General features: G+C 39.0%; 1 protein-coding gene across 1 annotated transcript; it reads right to left on the minus strand.

Moving 5' to 3' along the window:
- Positions 1 to 15,353: 15,353 nt before the first annotated feature.
- LOC132115047 (spidroin-1-like) lies at positions 15,354 to 17,348 on the minus strand. Its single transcript, XM_059523456.1, has 4 exons — positions 17,100 to 17,348; positions 16,818 to 16,916; positions 16,353 to 16,501; positions 15,354 to 16,292 (listed from the first exon to the last, which is right to left on the minus strand). Exons 1-4 carry the CDS (start codon positions 17,179 to 17,181, stop codon positions 15,354 to 15,356), a joined length of 1,269 nt encoding a protein of 422 aa, XP_059379439.1. The 5' UTR covers positions 17,182 to 17,348.
- Between the last annotated feature and the right edge of the window lie 223 nt (positions 17,349 to 17,571).

A 17,571-nucleotide genomic window follows, 5' to 3' on the forward strand; every position in this document is an offset into this window, starting at 1 on the left:
TAGGATTGAGTAAGTTGCAGGGATGTACTAGGATGGAGGGGTAACAAATAAATATAAGGATTTTGCACATTTTTATTGCATAAGCAGAAGTGGGGAGCATTTAACTGTTCATGAGGTAGATTGCCTGGGGGAAGAAACTGTTCTTGTGCCTGACTGTTCTGGTATTTGCGGCTCTGAGGCACCGGCCAGATGGCAAAGATGGGGTAACTTGAATGTGAGGGATCCAGAGTGATTTTCTGAGCCCTTTTCTTCACTCTGGATGTATAGAGTTCTTGAAGGGTGAACAGGGGGGCACCAATAATCCTTTCAGCAGTCCGAACAGTTCTCTGTAGTCTTCTGATATCTGATTTTGTTGCTGAACCAAACCAGGCAGTTATTGAAGTACACAGGACTGACTCAATGACGGCTGAGTAAACTGTTTCAGCAGATCCTGTGGCAGGTTTAACTTCCTCAGCTGGCGAAGGAAGTACAACCTTTGTTGGGCTTTTTTAACAATGGAGTCAATGTGATTGTCCCACTTCAGGTCCTGAGAGATGGTGGTTCCCAGGAATCTGAATGACTCCACTGCAGCCACAGTGCTGTTCATGATGGTGAGTGGGGAAAGTGCAGGGGGGTTTCTCCTAAAGTCCACAGTCATCTCCACTGTTTTGAGCATGTTCAGCTCCAGGTTGTTTAGACTGCACCAGACAGCCAGCTGCTCAACCTCCTGTCTGTAAGCAGACTCGTCACCGTCCTGGATGAGGCCGATGACTGTAGTGTCGTCTGCAAACTTCAGGAGCTTGACAGAGGGGTCTTTAGAGGTGCAGTCGTTGGTGTACAGGGAGAAGAGCAGAGGGGAGAGAACACATCCCTGAGGGGCACCAGTGTTGGTGGAGCAGCTGTTTGACATGAATTTCCCCAGTCTCACTAACTGTTGCCTATCTGTCAGAAAGCTGGTGATCCACTGACAGATAGAGCTAGGAACAGAGAGCTGGGTCAGTTTGGTCTGGAGGGTTGTTGGGATGATGGTGTTGAAAGCCGAACTAAAGTCCACAAACAGGATCCTCACATAAGTCCCTGTTTTGTCCAGATGTTGCAGGATGAAGTGCAATGCCATGTTGATTGCATCATCCACGGACCTGTTTGCTCGGTACGCAAACTGCAGGGGGTCCAGTAAGGGTCCAGTGATGTCCTTCAGATAAGCCAGAACCAGTTTTTCAAACGACTTCATGACGACAGACGTTAAAGCCACAGGTCTGTAGTCGTTAAGTCCTGTTATCTTGGGTTTCTTTGGAATGGGGATTATGGTGGAGCGTTTGAAGCAGGAAGGCACTTCACACAACTCCAGAGATCTGTTGAAGATCTGTGAAAAGATGGGGGCCAGCTGGTCAGCACAGATTTTCAGACAGGCTGGTGTAACGCCATCTGGGCCTGGTGCTTTTCTTCTTTTGTTTTTCTTGAAGATCTGGCACACATCATCTTCACAGATTTGAAGAGCAGGAGGTATGGAGAGGGGGATTGCAGGAGGTGTTAATGGTTGTGTAGGGAGATGGTCAGAGTGGGTGTTGGGGGTTACAAATCTACAATAAAACTCATTCAGGTCGTTAGAAAGCCGTTGATTAGCCTCAGTGCAAGGGGATGGTGTCTTGTAGTTTGTGATGGCTCTCAGTCCTCTCCAAACTGAAGTTGAGTCGTTGGAAGTAAACTGGTCTTCAAACTTTTTAGCGTAGGTCTTTTTAGCCGCTCTAATCTCTTTGTTCAGTGTGTTCCTGGCCTGATTGTACAAGACCCTGTCCCCATTTCTGTAGGCATCCTCTTTGGCCTGACGAAGATGTCTGAGTTTTACTGTAAACCATGGCTTATCATTGTTGAATGTTAAATAAGTCCTGGTAGGAATGCATATATCCTCACAGAAACTAATATAGGATGTGAGTTCGTCCAGATCGGTGGTAGCAGCTTCAAAAACACTCCAATCAGTGAGGTCAAAACAAGCTTGTAAATCCTGCTCTGTTTCGCTGGTCCATCTCTTCAGAGTCTTTACTACAGGTTTAGCTGATTTTAGTTTCTGCTTGTAGGTCGGTATAAGATGAACCAGAACGTCCCAAAGCTGCTCGTGGAACAGAGTGATATGCATCCTTTATTGTGGTGTAACAGTGATCCAGTATATTACTGTCTCTGGTGGGACATGTAACATGCTGTCTGTATTTTGGCAGTTCACGGGAGAGATTGGCTTTATTAAGAATGATAAAAACAGAGTCCGGGTGTTGTTGTTCTGTGTCTGTGATCTGATCAGCGAGTTTCTGTAAAGCTGAGCTCACTTGAGCTCATATGTATGAAACACATCTGTGACCCGTTGACTGAAGGCCTGAGCATTATTCCTGACATATGCATGAGCACTAAATGTGTATGTGTTCCTTCTTAACCACATTTTGGGGCCAAAGTTGCACTGCTTTTGCAGACGCCCAGAGATGTTCTCATTTGTAAAAAAAAAAAATATTTTCTGTTAGGATTATTCTATTTAGATTTTTTTTCTTCATGAAATAATAATTATTTATTAATTCAGTTATCTAGTTCAGTTTGATTAATTGTTTGTACATTTATTTTAATCATTTATTATTATTTTTTTTTACATTTTTGAATTGTAATCATTTTCAGTAAGTGTTTTTTTATTTTTAATTGTATTTTCTTCTCATTTTTAATATGATATTTTTGTAAGTGTTTTATTTGGATTATGTTTTGATTACTTATTAATTTTAATTTGACATTTTTAATATAATCATAAAATAAAAAAAATGTTTAAATATAAACTATTTTTAAGTTTATATTTGGTTTTATTTTTTGTTCAATTATTTAATCATTTTAATTTTACATTGCTTTAATTCTTTTGTAAGTGTTTTATTTCGATTATTTTATCATACATTTATAGAAAGTTTTATTTTGAGTGTTTTCGTTTTATTATTTATAATATTATCTTTTATTTTAATTTAATAAAATAAAAGATAATATCTGCTGTAAACCAGTGTTGTTATTGAACTAAAACTGAGTTATTTAAATCTTAAAACTTTTAATAACTTAATTTGACATATTTAAGATTTGTATTTTTAATTTGTTTTAAAATTATTTATTTTAATTGTACATTTTTGTGATTTTTCATTTATAGTAAATGTTTTATTTTGTTCATTTTTATTTAAAAAATTATTACATTTTTTCATGTTTAAGATTTGATTAATTTTTAGTAAGTGTTGGATATTGATTTAACAAAAATTTTTTTTTTTCTAAAATGTTTAAGTAATTGAAATAAAATAAAATAAAATAAAATTCATTATAAAAACTAGCCTAAAAAGTTCAACCTAAACTAAAATCCAAGTGAAAATTATGCTGTTTAGAAATAAAGAAAAAATAAAAAACTAGAAAGAAAAAATAAAATTAAAAGCTAATTCAAAATATTAATAAATGTTGTGCTAATATATAATTAATACTAAATTAACACTGATGCATGTTTTCAGTACTGCACACAGTATGTCAAAAAAATTTTTTAATTTAACATCAAACAATATCATGATTAATGATAATGATTATCTAATGTACAGTATTAGATTATTTCTTATATTCATCAATGAAACTCAGTGTTGGGGAACATTTCTTTTAAAGGCAAGGCAAGTTTATTTATATAGCACATTTCGTACACAATGGTAATTCAAAGTGCTTCACATAAAAGAAAGTAAAACAATCATGAAAAAACTAATCACAAAAATAAAACAAGGAATTTAAAAACTTTGAAAATGATTTAAAGTGACCTAAAAAGAATTTAAGACAGTTAAAATAGAAAATTATTTTACATAAAATACAGTGCAATCAGTTCGGACATTGCACAGTGCTCATTCAATAAATGCACAGCTAAACAGATGAGTTTTAAGTCTAGATTTAAATGTGACTAGTGTTTTAGCACATCTGATCTCTTCTGGAAGCTGATTCCACCTGCGGGCAGCATAGTAACTAAAGGAGGACTCCCCTTGTTTTGTGTGAACCCTTGGTGTTTCTAACTGACTCGATCCTAATGATCTGAGTGGTCTGTTAGGTTTATATTCAGTGAGCATATCTGCAATATATTTTGGTCCTAGGTCATTTAGTGACTTATATACGAGTAAAAGTACTTTAAAATCAATCCTAAATGTAACTGGAAGCCAGTGTAAGGACCTGAGGACTGGTGTGATATGCTCAGATTTTCTGGTTCTAGTCAGAATCCTGGCAGCAGTGTTCTGGATGAGCTGCAGCTGTCTTATGGTCTTTTTGGGAAGGCCAGTGAGGAGCCCATTACAATAGTCCACCCTGCTGGTGATGAAGGCATGAACTAGTTTCTCCAAGTCTTGGCTGGAAACAAAAGATCTAATTCTTGCAATGTTTTTAAAATGATAGTATGCTGATTTAGTTACTGCTTTGACATGACTATTGAAACTAAGGTCTGTCTCCAGAATCACACCAAGATTCCTGACTTGATTTTTAGTTGTTTGACCCCTAGAGTTAAGGTATGCATTCACCTTGAAAACGTTATCTTTGTTTTCAAATGCAGTGACTTCAGATTTTTCCTTGTTTAACTGAAGAAAGTTCTGGCACATCCAACTATTCATTTCATCAATGCATTGGCAGAGTGAGTCAATGGGGCTGTAGTCATTTGGAGATAAGGCTAGGTAAATCTAGGGATCATCAGCATAGCTGTGATAGGCAATTTGGTTCTTTCTCATTATTTGACTTAGTGAGAGCACATACAGACTAAACAAGAGCGGTGCAATAATTGAGCCTTGTGGTACTCCACATGTCAACAACGTCTAGTTATGCTCTCTAAGTCAACATGAAATCAATGAAATCTTCCGTAATTCACATTTCTGGTCTAAATGTGAATGAGTCACCAGTGCATGTTATTCTATGAAGAAATGTTTGTCTTCATAATCTTTCATCAAAATGTAATTACTAGCTCTATCTCAGAAACAGCTTTATTTCAAATGTTGCCTTAATTTTTTTTTAACAGTTTGAGTATTATATTTAGTTAACAGTGAGTCCTGAGTGTTGGATTGCTGTGCTGTAAGTCATTTTTTCCCATGATGCCCTGCAGCTGGAATGCTCAGAGGAGTTGGGTGATCTGGCCCTCAGCATTATCTGCGAGACAATGTTCCTGCAAAAGTCATCCAGTGCTTTGCTGAGACGGCTCAGTTCCAGAACATAGTGCTCTATGCTAAGAAGGTACCTGCATTCCCTTCAAAGACTCTTCTGCCCTCATCTGTGTCTCTGCTCTGCTGGGATTGATGTGTTGTTTTTGGGGCAGATGGGATATTCTCCAGACTGGGTGACGCTGTTGAGGAGTGCCATGAGATCAATCTAGTGCTTTTAAATGTTCGGTCCAAAAAATCTTCATATTGACCTTATATGAAAATAAAAATTAGCTACTAAAACTTAATTAAAATTGAAACAGAAAATATCAAATTAAAAAACTAGTTACTAAATCTAAATTAAAATAAAAAATTGAAATTTTTTTTTTTACTAAAACCTTAATTAAAATTAAACTAAAAAACAAATAAAATAAAAATAAAAATAAGTAGCTAAAACTTTAACTAAAATGAAAATGAAAATTGAAAATATAAAATTAAAAACTAGTTTCTAAAACTTAATTAAAATAAATTAAAAAACAGAAAATATAAAAACAAATTTTGTTACTTAAACTCTAATTTCAATTAAACTAAAAACAAAATATAAAATTAAAAATGAGTAGCCAAACTTTTAACCAAAAGTAAAATAAAAAAACTGAAAATATAAAATTAAAAGCTAATTACTAAAACTTAACTAAAATAAAAACAGAAAATATAAAAAACGTAAATTAGTTACTAAAATGTTAATTTAAATTAAACTAAAAAATAAATATAAAACTTAAAATTAGTGGTTAAAACTTGAACTAAAATTAAAATCAAAAACACAAAACATGAAAATAAAAATTAATTATAGTTTTAATTTATCTGATGTAAATGAGGGAAAAAATTTATATATATATATATATATATATATATATATATATATATATATATATATATATATATATATTTTTTTTTTTTTTTTTTGCTAGGAAAAACTAAAACAAAATCGCAGATAAATTAAACAGAAAACGTTTTAAATTTTTTTGGGGAACAACAACAATTTAAAGCGGTATTACACATTGTTTTTATGCTTAAACCCTTTTTGACCAACACCAAACTCCTATAATATTCATTTAAAGCTGTCACTCATCTCAGTTCATCGCAAACTCACAAATTTCTATTATAAAAGAATGAATCTCTTATATAGAGCCCTGATTTATTATTTGACATAAGCTAAATATAATTTATATGATTTAACCTGCTGGGACACAGACTTCGATTTCTGTCCTCTGTGGAGGACATTATCCTTATATTAATTTGTTACCCCTCCATCCTAGTACATCCCTGCATCTTACTCAAGCCTATTCCATTATCATTTATAGCACAATTGTTTATACACTTATTTATTAGCCTAATTTTTTTTTATTTTGTCTGTGTGTTGTTGTCTCTGTGTACTGGAAGCTTATGTCACTAAAACAAATTCCTTGTATGCGCAAGCATACTTGGCAATAAAGCTCTTTCTGATTCTGATTCTGATATTTGAGACTCTACACACCACAGTTTCAGTACAGAGCACATTCAGGGCTTTTAAAAAAGTTATTAAGTGTTTCATAAACTCCCTCAACTTCATCTTTAAATGTGTGACTGATATTGACGGAATGATCAGATATAGCACTCCTGGGAAATATGATAATGTTTTGTAAGTACTGTAAATAAGTAAGTAAGATGACAGTAAGATCTGTAGATGACTAACACCATGTTAATCAGGTATTTTGACAAAACACACAGAGAAATTATAGATCAATACTTCTATGAAATATGAGATATTTTATAAAAATGTTGCTAAATTATTACTCCTACTATCACACTTCTTTTTTCATTATGGTTTGCCCCAAGAATACATTAATATGCAAATTAGATGCAATGTATAGAATGGGATTATCAATTTATAGATATTTTACACACATATTCCTTAAAGTACAGTAGTATATCAAATCATAAATATCTTTAACATAATTGAGAATAATAATAGCCTGAAACCTAAAAACTGATTGGTGAATGAAAAAATAAATCATTTTGCCTTTTCATGTCAATTTTTTTTTAGAACTCTGCATCCTTTTCTGGGTCTCAGGAGTATAATATAATATAATATAATATAATATAATATAATATAATATAATATAATATAATATAATATAATATAATATAATATAATATAATATAATATAATATAATATAATATAATATAATATAATATAATATAATATAATATAATATAATATAATATAATATAATATAATATAATATAATATAATATAATATAATATAATATAATATAATATAATATAATATAATAATTTAGTGTGATGAATCCAGTGATTCTTAATAAGTACAAAATAAAAAAGATAATACAATATTTAGCATACTGTAAATATTCTGCGCATCATGAATATTCAAAAAAGCTCACAAATAAACATCCCTTGATATTTTTCTTCTAATATTAAACATTTTTAAAGATCCAGGGCCCGTATTCATAAAGAATCTTAATGCAAAAAGTAGCTCCTAGTGATAAAATTGTAAGAAAATTCTTAGAAATGTGGGCGTTTACTCTTAAAATTAAAGAAAAAAGTAATTCAGAAAGCATCTTAACCCTTAAAAGAGGTCTTAAGGTCAAACTTGTTAGGAGCACCGACGAGGACTTTTATGAGGCTTAAGAGTTTCTTTAGCAGAGAAGAAAATGGCAGAAAGATGAAGAGGCAGAAGAAAAGTGTTGCAGACAATGGATGACAGTGAGTTAATAAGACGCTATAGATGAGATCGTGCAGGGATCATGTTTGTGACTGATCTTATTAGAGACGTGCTAACATCTCCGACACAGTGCAGAAATGCCATAGCGCCAGAAATTAAAGTAATCACTACATTACGATATTTGGCAACTGGGAAAATGCAACAATGCAATAGTGATGATTTGGGTCTGTCACAACCTTCTGTAAGCAGAGTGATCACACAAACAATTACAGCACCTTCAGAACATCTTATTGTGTCGCAGTTCATTTCGTTTCCACTGGACATTCCCACCTTGCAGGCTCAAAAAACTGCATTGATGAATATAGCAGGCTTAAATGAATGAACCGTTAATAGTTTGTGCTAGTTTGTGCTATACGCTCCCATGTCTGCTTCTTGTCCCTTGCTGTGACACCCGGCCCGAATCTTCCTTTAAGAATGACCTTGTGTTCATCCACTAACCGGGCTAACAGTAAAAACTGTTCCTCTGTCCAGTTTCTCGCCCTTCTTGGTTTTGATTCCATGTTTGATATATTAAAACCAACATTCAAACCGCCACTTAAATAGGACAGCAATCACTGTAATTGGAAAGAGTGGAAATTTTTTTATCATTCTAAGCCAATCAAATACCTTATAGGAAATTAAAAGCATGGTAAATAAAAAAAGGATTTATATAAACACACATATAATGTGTGTATGTGTGTGTGTGTGTGTGTGTGTGTGTGTGTGTGTGTGTGTGTGTGTGTGTGAGAGGGAATGGTCAAATAGGAAAAATTACGCATGTAAATTCAAAGTGAGAATTAGAATAGACCCTATACTTAAAATCACTCTTTTTTTCTTTCTTGGACAACCAACCAATCACATTCTTCAAAAGATTGTGTCATACATAGCAACTGGGTCAACCCCGCCTCCTCACTAAGATGAAAGTTTTTGTCTTTTCCTTACTCAGAGTTGCTCTCAGATCGGTCCCGAATCGCTCTTAAGCTAAGACTCCTACGTAAAAGTTTTTAAGCTACATTAAGAGTTTTCTGAAAGGATTCTTAGAATCTTTATGAATACGGGCCCAGATCTTTGGGCTGGAGTTCTGCAGGAGACGAACCCCTACAGGCGGCCGCTGATAGATCAGACACGAGTCCGAGCGGAAATATCTACAAAAGTTTGTGATTATTATGTATATGAGTGATAAAGGTAGTGTGCACAGGTGGTTTAGAGGGCTCTGCCGGAGACGCAGGATTCAGAAGAAGTGTCCGTGACGGAGAAGGCATTCATGACGGCCAATCTGCCCAATGAACTCATCAAACTTCTGGAGAAGATCATTCTGGAGATCTTTTTTGAAAGTAGATTGTTAAATTATATTTATATCATATATCATATATTATATTGAATGAAGATTAATCTCTTTGTTACATTCCTTAGTTTTAAGTAGTTTTGAATAAAAGCATCTGCTTAATTAATACATATAAATTTATTACCATACATTTATTACACATACTAAGTGAAAATGTACATATATTAATATATAAAAAAATTAATATAAAAGTAAATATTTTACATCACAATGTTTTTAATTTATTTTATTGAGATTAATCACCATAGTAAATTAGCTTTTGCAACATTTTATATTAAATATATTATTATATTGAATTAAGATTAATTTCTTTGTTGTAATTTTTAAGTTGTAAGTAGTTTCGACTGAAAGTATTGTATTAAAAAATATTACATTAAATTACATGATATTTTATTAAAATGGTTTGCTTTGTTGTATATCTCATTTCATTGTACGTAGTTTGAAGTAAAAAACATCCGCTAAATGATTGTTATATACAGTTAAGATTAATTGCTTTTAGTTTTTTTTGCTAATTTGTGAGTAGCTTTGGATAAAAACATCTGTTAAATGAATAAACTTAAATATATTGTTGATTATAACAGGAACAGTGGACGGCTGGATATAGCTGCTCGCTGCTCCGGGTGGGTGTTCACTTCTCACTGCTGCGTGTGTGTGCACACATGGATGGGTTAAGTGCAGAGCACCAATTCAGAATACGGGTTACCGTTCTTAGCAAATGTCACTTTTAAATGTTCACGTCTCAGGGAGGAGAACTTGCACAAAACACTGATGACAGAAAGTAGTTGTGAGAAAACAGCCAAATGATAACAAACAACTCTTCAAATCAAGCAAATTTCTTTTTATTTGAGGAAAGGAATGGAGATAATCTTTCTTAACGGTTGCGGCAAAGGGGGGGGGGGGCGTATGAATAAAGCACTGAATTGAAAAGATCTCCAGTAGGTGTTAAGCAAAATGCCCATTCCTGTGAAAGTTTCAAAGTTCACAGTTTCCCTGACCACATCACCGACTGTGGCCCCGGCCACTTCCCTGACCCTGACCGCTGCCCTGGCCCATTCCCTGGCCCTGACCCTGACCCATTCCCTGGCCCTGACCCTGACCCATTCCCTGGCCCATTCCCTAGCCACTTCCCCGGCAACTCCACCTGACCCACGCCGTGACCCTGGCCGCGACCCTGGCTGCTTCCCTGACCCTGACCGCTTCCCTGGCCCATGCGCTGGCCGCTGCCCTGACTGCTTCCATGACCGTCACCCTAACCGTGACCCTGGCCGCTTCCCTGACCCTTGCCACAACCCTGGCCGCTTACCTGGCCACTTACCTGGCCACTTCCCTGGCCGCGACCCTGACCACTTCCCTGACCCTGGCCGCTTCCTTGTCCATTTCCCTGGCCCATGCGCTGGCCACTGCCCTGACTGCTTCCATGACCATCACCCTGTCAACTTCCCTGACCGTGACCCTGGCCAGTTCCCTGGCCGCTTCCCTGACCCTGGCTGCGACCCTGATCCATGCTCTGGTCGCTGCCCTGGCTGCTTCGTTCACTGCATGCATGGCCACGGGTGGTTGGGCTACATTTCTGTGTGGCAGGACATTGGCCATCACGGACACAGCTTTTAGCAAACAGTGGAACATCCTTCGGGTCGGGACATTGACCTGGCTTCACTGCATGGACACAGTCAGCTTTAGTTTGTGCATTGATGCTGCATTCCAGGCAGGTTTTTGAGCACGTAAGTCACGATTTCAAACCACGACTCACGACTTTATAGCGTTCCAGGCAAGTCACGCCAAACTTCCTGAGCGCAAGCAATTGTAGCTAGATTATTAATTTTATTGCAATGTTAAGTTGTCCTAAAATCTTTTTTTCAACGTGCACAACTTGCGTAAACACTGCATCCATAGGCAATATTATCTGCAGAGGCTGCCATTGTTGTTTCGCAGGCTATGTGACGTCAGAGTTCGTAACTCGGAGTACATCTATCTAGTACGAGTTCACGGGTGGGAAGTCACGGGTTTGACTGCTGTTCCAGTGCACTTTCACGGGTAGAAGGTTGGAAAAACACGGGTTACGGGTTGCCTGGAACGCGGCATTAGACGATATGCCACATCAATATACAGCATGAAACATTTAGTTCATGAATATAAAGTTATACCTACAGCGTGAATTATAGTCAAAGTATTATTCCAGTTTATTCTGTAAAGCCATCCTGAGTTTAAAACTTAAGGGGATGAGTTCAAACTTACTTTACATGAGAATAAACAAAGGGCAAAAATTTGTCTACTCTTTTCATCAACAACTGACCAAAAACAGATTATGTATACACACTTTTTTTGGAGGACCCCTAAAATCAACTATAAAATGAAACTCACTGGAATCAGGCTCACAGTGAAACCGAGAACATTTGCTTCCTCCAGAGCAGTCTCTATCAGAAGAACATCCTCGATGGGCAAGCAAGCCCTTCAGCTTCCCACGGCATCCCAAACCTTAAAAAAAAAAAGTTTTATATTATATATAACAACAACAACATTTATCTTCAAATTAGAAGCATTTTAAAACCTACTAACTATTCCCAATCCTACATTCAAAGACTGAGAATCACTTATTTCTGCATTTCTTCAGGCTGTGTAATGAAGTCAACAGATATTCTTACCTAGAGTAGCATCTGATATGCTCAAGTATCCGAACAGACACAATAAAACAACAATCATCGAGCAATGCACTCGAGCGGTCATCCTCCAAGCCTACAATTTCACAATGATCTCTACTGTGAAATGCGCTGAATTGGTGTGCCAGAAGGAGCAGACAGTAAAGCGAACAAAACTAAAACAAATAAATGTGTTACTGCAACACCAACCTCCGTAAAATAGGATTTTAAAGATCCAAAGACAATCAAGTCAACTCCAAACCTGATCAAACTAACATGCCTGTAGTTTTCTAGTAATCTCAATGGAAGGCTTTGATCAGCTTGTTCAGGTGTGTTTGATTGGGTTTGGATGAACTGAATGCTGCATTTAAACCATGTCATAATAATTAAGTTAGCCTTATTGCCAGAGGATTGTGCGCTTCAGTGGTTACTGACTGGGTGCGTTCGACTTGAAGCACGGCTACAAACGGCGATCAACGACAGTAGCCGCTTGCAGTCGTGGGCAGAGTTGAAAACGGATCCATCAGGCTGGACACTCTCTGCTCCCGTTAGAGGCACCCACGCGGTGTTTGCATACTTTATAACATATGAAGTGAATTAAATCACAAATGATAAATGTGACTCAATAGAACAGTGCGACTACAGTAAAAAAGCTTTTACCATTCTAAAAATACAGATTTGTTACCATTATTGGAACTAAAAAGGTTAGTCTAACCCAAAACACACGTGATTGTAGTCATGTGGTAATTCTGGCCAATCTTGAAACAGCTGTGTCATCATCAGTGCTCCTGAAGTCGCTCTGGAGAAACTGCTGCGGCTGAGTCGGCCGGCTGCTCTCGAAACACTCTTGCGGTACTTTGATGCCACACGTGACAGTCATGTGGCATCGCCGCCATTTCAAGTTGGACAAAATTTCTAACCGGCATGCACTGCTTCAAGTCATACTGCGATCGGTTTGTGCAGTGCTGCGTGAAGTCGGACGCACCTAATATCAACTGTGAAATAAATCTGCAATGGTCAGGTGGTACAGCCATCATGTTGTGTTACCAATAGGGCTTGGGCACTGTTACATCATTACTTGGCGTGGCCACCATGTTGATGGCCCCCTTTACTGCTATTCGGACTACTGCGCAGTGTTTAGATGCACTCCCTCTCAGCCGTGTGTCTTAATTTGATTAATTAAAAATCTATTTCAACCATGGTAAACTGTTGCTGTATTGTGGGGTGTAATAGCGCAACACATATTCCACATGGAAAAAAAGAGAATGGATTAACTTTCCACCACTTTCCTGCTTGGAGGCGCGATCATGGAGACCATAACATCTGAATATTAATTTATATAGTTTAAGTCAACATTGAATATTGAAAATAAGGCAAATTTCCCAGGTTACTCATCCAAAAAACTGAATTTTTTTTTGTTGCTATCCCTCTGCTGACAGCAAACATTTGTACTACAAAACTGCTGCATTAAGCGAGTTGTGAAGCTATGTCTAACGTGACTTTACTTACAGATTGGCGTGAAATCGTGCTCTCACAACAACCACGCTATCTTAAAAAGGCCAACATCATGCTAAGGTTGTTTTCAAGTAAGCAAACGATGCTTTGAAAACATCTGTTTTGCTGGAAGGGCAAGGGTGTAGCAAGAGGACAACAGTACAGAGACTGACAGGTTCGATGGAAGGGCTTACGGGATATTTTACAGAAAAATATTAAAGCGGGAAGACAGTGGGAAAAGAGCTCAAATATGTGAGAACCCCGGAAAAAAACGGGAGGGTTGACAGCTACTTACTACACTTTTGAAACACATCGTTAAAAGTACATGTGTGAATGGTATTTAGCACTAACGGTTACTAAACTAGCAGCTAGGTGGAGCGAAGCTTACCTTTGTCCGGATTACTGTATTACCGTTTACAGTTTGCAGGCTTTATGATCTGCAGTTCCTGAACCCATCCATTTGTGAACTGCACATGAGACTCCAATGACTTGTAGTTTCGAAACTGTTCTGAAGTGTAGGCGTTCATAAAACAAACAAGGTAGGCGAAGATATCTGTAATGCAAAAGTGCAGCTGCAAGTCGTCCTCAGTGCTCCAATCTTTGTTGGGAATTTCATATGGATCCAACCCGTTCGTTCCGATTTTGTCCACATACCGGTCCCTGGCATCCCTATTTAGCGTATCCCTTTAAATTCCACAACTTTGCTTCTTTTCGTTCGACTTGCTGTATGTTTACATTCGCAAGGCCATCAACATGGCCATCACATCCCAGTATGCAATGCAACGCAGCGCCCAAGCCCTATAGGTGTGTTCGACTTCATGTAGCCCTGCGCAAAAAAACCATCTTTATTAATAAAAATCTTCTACAAAAGTTATCTTTAATATGAAAATATTTGTTTATCCATCAAATGTTGTCCCCATTTATAAAGCTAAACGTTCCATTATGTAGGAAAGCAAACACTTATTTAAAAATAAAAATATTAAATTAACACTAGTAAATGCCACCAGACGCTTTTAATTCCACCACTGACTGCAAGCTGCAGCAACCACGGATCAGTCGGTGCAGCTCCACATGAAGTTGAGCACACTGCCCTTCCCAGCATGAGATCTTGACCTCAACAATCATAGGCTTGTCATAAAAAGTGAAAACTGCTTAATAACACTAACTGAACTTCTGGTGATGCAAAGGTAACTCTCATCTGAGCTGATCAGCAGTCGAACAGCGGTGGTCAGTGTCAAAATGACAGAGATGGCCAATCAAATCTACGAAGGCAGGCATTACCGGTTCACAATGGTGTAAAAATGTACTCAAATTATAAACTCAGATACAGAATTGTGCAACTTAAAGACTTCTTGCTAGGTTAAAAAAAAAAAAAAAAGATCTAGAGAGACACTGACTGCAGCACGAGGCAGATGCATTTGTCACTCTTGAACAGCTGAAGAACCTCCATGAAAAGTGGGCTAATACGCTTTAAGGAAAAAAAAAATACATTGGACTTGTAACCAGGTCATGGGTTCCAGTCTCAGTGCTGGCAGGAGTTGTAGGTGTGTGGGGAGTCTCTTCCACCCTCAAACCCATGGTTGAAGTGCCATTGAGGAAGGCACTGAACCTCCAGTTGCTCCCCGGGCGCTAGATATAGCTGCCCACTGCTCCGGGTGGGTGTTCACTTCTCACTACTGTGTGTGCACACTTGGATGGGTTAAATGCAGAGCACCAATTCAGAGTATGGGTTACATGTCCAGGTCTCCGGGAGGAGAACTTGCGCAAAACACTGATGCCAGAAAGCAATTGTGAGAAAACAGCCAAATGATAACAAAACAACTCTTCAATCAAGCAATTTTCTTTATTTGAGGGAAAGAATGTTTCTAAATGGTTGTTGCAAAAAAAGGAGGGGGGGGCATATGAATAATGCACTGAATTGAAAAGATCTACAGTAGGTGTTATGCAAAATTCCTATGAAAGTTTCAAAGCCCAGTTTCCCAGACAACATCACGGACTGTGGCCATGACTGCTCCCCTGGCCCATGCCCTGGCCCATTCCTTGGCCCTGACCCTGGCCCATTCCTTGGCCCTGGCCCTGGCCCTGGCCCATTCCTTGGCCCATTCCTTGGCCCATTCCTTGGCCCATTCCTTGGCCCATCCCTTGGCCCTGACCCTGGCCCATCCCTTGGCCCTGACCCTGGCCCTGGCCCATTCCTTGGCCCTGACCCTGGCCCTGGCCCATTCCTTGGCCCTGACCCTGGCCCTGACCCTGGCCCATTCCTTGGCCCTGACCCTGGCCCATTCCTTGGCCCATTCCTTGGCCCATTCCCTGGCCCATTCCTTGGCCCATTCCTTGGCCCATTCCTTGGCCCATTCCTTGGCCCTGGCCCATTCCTTGGCCCTGGCCCATTCCTTGGCCCTGACCCTGGCCCTGGCCCATTCCTTGGCCCTGACCCTGGCCCTGGCCCATTCCTTGGCCCTGACCCTGGCCCTGGCCCATTCCTTGGCCCTGACCCTGGCCCATTCCTTGGCCCTGACCCTGGCCCATTCCTTGGCCCTGACCCTGGCCCATTCCTTGGCCCTGACCCTGGCCCATTCCTTGGCCCTGACCCTGGCCCATTCCTTGGCCCTGACCCTGGCCCATTCCTTGGCCCTGACCCTGGCCCTGGCCCATTCCTTGGCCCTGACCCTGGCCCTGGCCCATTCCTTGGCCCTGACCCTGGCCCTGGCCCATTCCTTGGCCCTGACCCTGGCCCTGGCCCATTCCTTGGCCCTGACCCTGGCCCTGGCCCATTCCTTGGCCCTGGCCCTGGCCCTGACCCTGGCCCTGGCCCATTCCTTGGCCCTGGCCCATTCCTTGACCCTGGCCCTGGCCCATTCCTTGGCCCTGACCCTGGCCCTGGCCCATTCCTTGGCCCTGACCCTGGCCCATTCCTTGGCCCTGACCCTGGCCCTGGCCCATTCCTTGGCCCTTGCCCATTCCTTGGCCCTGACCCTGGCCCTTGACCATTCCTTGGCCCTGACTGCTTGGTTCACTGCATGCATGGCCACGAGTGGTTGGGCAACATTTCTGTGTGGCAGGGCACCGGCCATCATGGACACAGCTTTCAGCAAACAGTGGAATGTTCTTCGGGTCGGGACATTGACCTGGCTTCACTGCATGGACACAGATAGTCAGCTTTAGTTTGTGCATATGCCACATGAATATACTGCACAAAACATTTAGCTTAGGAATAGAAAGTTATACCAACAGCGTGAATTATAGTCCAAGTATTATTCCTGTTTATTCTGTAAATCTGTCCTGAGTTTAATACTTATCCTAAGGGATGCACCCACACTTACTTTAGAAGAGAATAAAACAAAAAGGTCAAAATGTATTATTACTTCATCAACTACGGACCAAAAATAATGTCTACAGACTTTTTTTTGGAGGACCCCTAGCATCATCAATTAAAAACCGAAACAAGCTCACAGTGAAATCGAGAACATTTGCTTCCTCCAGAGCAGTCTCGATCAGAAGGAAATCCTCGATGGGACAGCAAGCCCGTCAGCTTCCCAAGACATCCCAAACCTTAAATTAAAAATAAAAACAATAATAATATTATTATTATTATTATTATCATCATCATATTTATCTTCAAATCAGAAGCATTTTAAAACATACTACCCATTCCCAATCCTATATTCAAAGACTGAGAACCACTTATTTCTGCATTTCTTCAGGCTGTGTAATGAAGTCAACAGATATTCTCACCTAGAGTAGCATCTGTTATGCTCAGGTAACCAAACAGACACAACACAACAGCAATCATTGAGCAATAAACTCGAGTTGTCATCCTCCCAACCTATGATTCCACAATGATCTCTGCGGGAAAATGCACTGAATTGGTGTGCCAGAAGGAGCAGACAGTGAAGCGAACAAAACTAAAATGAATAAACGTGTTACTGTAACATCAACCTCTGCAAATTAGGTTTTTAAAGATACAAAGATGATCAGGTCAACTCCAACCCTGATCAAACTCACCTGCCTGTCGCTTTCTAGTGATCTGAATGGAAGGCCTTGATTAGATTGTTCAGGTGTGTTTGATTGGGGTTGGATGAACTACTGCTTTTAAACCATGTCATAATAATTAAGGTAGCCTTATTACTAGAGGATTGTGCATTTCTATATATTAGGCTTGTTTGAGATGCGCCTTGCCTCGCCTGAAATGTAGGCGACAGTAGGT

Source organism: Carassius carassius, chromosome 34, assembly GCF_963082965.1.
Source record: "Carassius carassius chromosome 34, fCarCar2.1, whole genome shotgun sequence".
NCBI classification, from domain to species: domain Eukaryota; kingdom Metazoa; phylum Chordata; class Actinopteri; order Cypriniformes; family Cyprinidae; genus Carassius; species Carassius carassius.